This window comes from Cystoisospora suis (genome assembly GCF_002600585.1).
Source record: "Cystoisospora suis strain Wien I chromosome Unknown contig_9821, whole genome shotgun sequence".
NCBI classification, from domain to species: Eukaryota; Apicomplexa; class Conoidasida; order Eucoccidiorida; family Sarcocystidae; genus Cystoisospora; species Cystoisospora suis.
In genome coordinates this window covers 2,724-8,070 of record NW_027162595.1, presented here as the reverse complement: position 1 = coordinate 8,070, position 5,347 = coordinate 2,724, and the positions used below count along the sequence as shown (strand labels likewise).

The following is a 5,347-nucleotide window of genomic DNA, read 5'->3' as shown; positions in this document are numbered from 1 at the left end:
GGCATTCTGACGCGTATACTATTTCCTCCCACTATCGTGGCCCCCCTTCCCTTCGTTGTGTCAGACCACCAGTCTACCCGGTGATAGTTGGATCACCTCTACGGCCCTATCTTTCGAAGTTCAGATTTCCATACCTCCGACGTGCTGTCTCGAGCCCGAAGGCGGCGTTGGTGTTGTGGGGCAAGACCCGTTTTAGGTCGGTGTGCGTCCCCTTGGTCGAATGGAGGGAGAGACCGACAATGTCTGGGGCCTATTTTCAATGACTGTCCCTTAAGAATCTTCTGCCTGGGTCTCTCGATGACAATGCATGCGCTAGCTGAGCTCTATTCTCGTTCTCAATCCTTTTTTCCCATCGCCCTCCCTCATTTGACGACGATGGACCTTTGTTATCTCTCAGTCTCTTCACCCAGTTAAACAAGCGTCCCCCTCTCTCTCATCCGAATAGATCTATGACTATTCTTGTCATAGATCTGTCGAGTCAGTCACGCTGTCGTCTCTCTCCTCCTCGTTCTCCTTTAATACACATGAAATGGAGAGGTGACAGGAAAACCAATGAAACCCGAAGATGACACCTTCGAACGAAGAGTCATCTATCACTGCCGATACCGTTGGCTGCTAATGACTTGAGTTTGCTCTCTTTTTCTATTCGCTCAAGAATGATCTATCGTACATCCAACCGTCTCCTTTCTCGGGATGCTCCGAGGGAGGAGAGAGGAGGCGGAAGAAAGGGTCGCTGGGTGTTTGTCATCGTCACGGGGGTGATAGGGTGTTGGTGAGTATCACGCGGTGAAAACGGACTACTGGGAAGCGCATGCGAACGGACGCCTTAGTGAAGAGAAGGCGGCAAGGAACAAGTCTGCGGTTGAAGAAAGACACGGTTTGTTCACTTTCTTGTTTGTAAAGTTATCCCTTGTTCCATTCTTTCAAGTTTTTCACTTGGGGATCCATTCTATCTTCTCGCTACGACTCCTTTCTTCTTCTTCTTCCTCCTTCCTTCGCTCGACTCCCTGGGAGGACTGAAAGGGCGACGAGAGGGCACTGCCGACGGACGGGTCAACGGCCGTCGATTTCGAGAGCGGCCGGAGGAGTATCGAGTCGCGTCTGTGACTGTGAGGATGAATGAACGATTCAATGACGTTGTTGTTTTATGCCATAACAACAAAGTGAGGTATCTAAGTCCGTCATGAAGAAGCAAGGATAGAGAACAGTCTTCCATCATTGCTATCATCATGAAATTTAGAAGGTATGATCGTGATGGCCGTGGTAACCACTCGCTGGGCGGAAGGACGGCTTTCGACATATTTCTCCGCAATCAATCTTGTCGCCAAAAAGCAATGAGATCTCTTCCACCTATGAACGATATCAGACATTGATATTCCCCGTGCATCTCCGGTGGATGTACACCGGGTGTAGTTTCCGGTGTACATACACCCGAAATAACTGGAGACAACCATGCAGGTTACCGGTTCCTTTTTCTCACCTTCAAGAAGAAGACTCCGGCCCTCTACGTACATACAAAATTATCTCAGAAGGGCAATACGAAACCGAACAAAGAAAAGGATGAGGTCGCAAAGAAGCCTGCAATTTTCTGTTCCGACGTTTTCACTGCCTCCTCCTTGTCTTCTCAAGTCCCCTCGGGTGTATGTACACCCGAAGATCCGCGTGTCATTTGAAGTGTATGTACACCATTTCAGATAAACTTGTGAGGTCCTTTGAACCTTCCAAACAAAAGGGGCAGGAACACGAGCTCCGCTACTGTAATTTTTGTTGGATGGCCCATATTTTCACTTCCCCCCTTTATTGTAATCATGTCTACCTAGTGTAGTACAGTCGCCAGGTGGTGTACGTACACCGGAGATGACAATAAGCATTCTCAAACATCTAACAGCTGTCCACTTCCTTTCCTTGGCCAATGGCTTCAACCTCGTCTATCTCATCGTATGGTCCTCTCTTCCTCGTCATTCATCGATTCCACGTCTATCTTCCTTTCTCTTTTGTCTGTCTCTCTCTCCCAGCACCTGGCTGCGTGCAGTTTCCAGCCGCTCCGGGGAAAGCAGGGAGTCGCCTTCTCTTTCCTCCTTGGTTTACGAGATCTCTCCCGCCATGCACCGATTCTCCTTTCGTGAAGAAGTTCCCAGGGAAACAGCGTTGTCTTCTTGCGGAACCAAGAATTCTCATGCGGTGCTTACAGAGTTGACTAATGCAGTTGGGAGACTTCTGTCTCGTAGAGCGCCGCCTAGAGGGGAGTGAGCATGGACGAGAATGAGGAATACGAAGATCTCTCTTCTTCTTTGTAGACTGTCTGTCTCTATGATGGTTTGTCGATTAACATCTCTCTCAGCAGGTCTAGTTATCTTCATTCTTCTGAAGCCCTTCTCGAGATCTCTGCCGGTCACGTCCCTCCTTCTCCAGGTTGAGGAGATAATCCTTTCTTTCCAGGCAACCATGTATATAGGGATTTCTCTAGACCAAAATATACATGTGGTATAAATGCCGTCTTCACTTGGAGACCTCAGCCATCCTTCTCCATGGGAAGAAGATCTTCTTGGCTCTGTGTAGACCGACATAGATACACAACCCCCGGTGTCTTTTTTGTCAGTGACCTAGATCACATCACTCTCATTCTATCTCTTCACTACTCTGATCTTCTTCGAACCGCAGGACGTTGTTCTCTTGAGTGTCTCTCTCAACACCTACCTTTCCCGTTCTTTCTTTGTTTCTGTAACTGCATGCCGTTGTCAATCAACTCCCTTTCTCATGTCTCTCTCTCCGAGTCGAGATAGCTGGAGAAAGATCTCTGTCCTTCCGAGTTATCGTCTTTGTTCTCATATGAGGGGTATGGATGGGAGAAACGATCTTTGCAATACTGTCTTTCCCTATCTGTTGTGTTCTTTCTCTCTCGCTCACCTTTCGCTCCCTTTCTCTCCTTCCTTTCTCTTCTCTACGTCTCGAAAGCCTACTTCACATCCCCCATGTCCTCTCATGTTCACCCTCGTGCGCCTGGGTTTCCTCTTCCTCTCCAGGAGGGGGAGTCTTCTCTCTCAGAAACGGTGAATGGCTAAAGACTTCTTAGTATACGGACATCCCCGGTCTCTTCAAAGAGATCTCTTCCTCCTCTACCTTATCACAATTGTCCTCCTTTTCTCTTGTTCTTTCGCTTCCCCTTCATCTCTCTCAACATGGATCCAAAAATAAGACGCTCTTTCTCGCCATCGTCCTCCGCTTCTTCTCTCCTTTCGACTCTCTATAAGCCTCATACTCATACTCATGTAAACCTTTCTCTTTTCTCTTCTCCTCTCCGTCCTACCACGTCTCCAACACAGCCCTCTCCCCGCGTTACAAAGCGATCTCTCCATATGTTTGTCTTTCTTCTTCTTCTTTCTGTCGCATCTTTATCTACTCGACCTCCATCATCGCCATCTTCTTCTTTTCCGTCTCCTTCCTTGCTAGGCGTCACTGCATCTCCCTCTGACAGTAACGATAATAATAATAATAGTAGTAGTAATAATAATAGTAATAATAGTAATAATAATAATAGCCACAGTAGTAACAACAACAGTCTAAGCAGTGACTCCCAAGGAGGAGGGGGGGGAGGAGGAGGAGGAGGAGACCGTAGACATTCCTTCTCACCTCGAGATGGTAAGGTAGGGAGACGAAAGAGAAAGAAAAGTCACCGTGGTGCTTCTTCTCTTAAAGACAAGAAAACTTCATCTTCATTGGCATTGCCCCCAGGCTCTCCTCTTTCTGTTCTTCTTGCTCCTGCTTCTTCGTCTTCTTCTCTACGTAGTCGTCGTGCTCTATCAGAAAGATTCCAGAAGAAGAAAGGAGATCGACAGTCTCCCTCTCTTTTTAAGAATTACGTCAGTCCTTCTTCGACTCATCTTTATCAAACGACAGAAAAGAAGAACAGAAGGATCGTCCCCTCCAGTCATCCGGGGGAAAGAAACCTTCTCTCTCGCACTCCAGGCGCTGGCCAAGATAAAGAAAGATCTGCAAAATCCGCAAGAAGACCGGGGGGTGCAGGTCCAACTACAACTGAAGAAAATCAACATATTCATCATCGTAATAGTAACAACAATACTACTCATGGATCTGTCACAGGAGGAGGAGGAGGAGTGAGAGGAGGAGGGGGTGGCAATGCTGTTCTTTCTCAGCCTTCTTCATCTTTACCCGTCCAGGTGTCTCAAGCTGATACTACACAGAATCCAAGTTCTAGCTCAAGTAATCATAACTATCAACTTCTTCTATTACAACAGCAGCAGGCGCAATGGGAAGCTCCTCAGTATCCGAAGCCTAAGCCAGGGGAGTGGCTGAATGGGTTTCTCTCATGGGTCGCCACATCCACAGCGCTCGAAGAAGATGAAGAAGATGACCTTGATGTACCAGGTATCATACAGAGACATCTAGATATACACTCCAGAGAGAGAGATTGAGTCAATAGAGAGAAGGATAGAGGGGTAGATTGAAGAGAGATACAGCAGCCCCTCGCACAGAGTTGTTGATATCTTTTCTTCTCAGGATACTGCAACACGTGGGGTGTATCGAGACAAGAAGAAGAGAAAGAATGCTAAGACGAAGAAAGATCTCCTTCGTCTTACCCGTGTAGAGAGGTGTACATAGTTTGATAGGTAAAGTCGACATGAACGAGATAGGAAATCCAGCTGCCTCAGCATTGTCTGTCACGTGTAGAGATGTCGATAGCCATCCTTGGAAGACTCGTGATGATTAGAACGCAGATAATGTATGAAGTTTCCTAAAGAGAGATGCGATTGATGGAATGCCGTCTACTAGGATTCTTCCTGTCTTTTTACTTCATAGACACTTCAAGGAAGAGGGGGGACTCAAACTGTTGAAAGAAACATAGGAAGATCTACACACAGGGATTTGGAAATAGAAGCCATAGGAGTAGTCGTAATAGTAGTAGTGGTTGGTAGGTCTTTCTCCCTCTCTCTCCCTCTCTGTCTGTCTCTCTGTCTGTCTGTCTGTCTCTTTATCTCTTTCAAAAGTCCCCCCCTCTGATGTATTGGACATGTGAAGGAGGAGACGGGGAAGCTATATAAGAAAAAGAGGATGCGATAATAGATAGGAGTTCATAAGAAAAGCAGTTGTCTTGTTTGGAGCCTTGTTCCTACCCCTCGGGTGCTGCCGCGTGTTCTTTTCTCTCCGATCGGCATAAGGAAAGAGCTATGAAATATCTCACAAGTACCCTTCCTTCCCCCATTCAAACCTCATCTACGTGTATGTCTACATATATCTGTGTCTCCAGTACATCGCTCTCCATGGTGGCACGTATCCCTAAACCTCCTACCTAAATATGTCTGTCTATATGTATACATGTATACATGTG

General features: G+C 46.9%; 1 protein-coding gene across 1 annotated transcript in view; it reads left to right on the top strand.

Annotated features, from left to right (window-relative positions):
- Nucleotides 1-875: 875 nt before the first annotated feature.
- Nucleotides 876-5,347, top strand: part of CSUI_011124 (uncharacterized protein) — a gene marked incomplete at its 3' end in the record, with an annotated part of 7,195 nt that continues 2,723 nt past the window's right edge. Inside the window, exons 1-2 of the mRNA XM_068071225.1 lie at nt 876-1,243; nt 2,016-4,386. Coding sequence (XP_067916799.1) covers nt 3,180-4,386 — 1,207 coding nt within the window. The remainder of the gene's footprint in view (nt 1,244-2,015; nt 4,387-5,347) is intronic.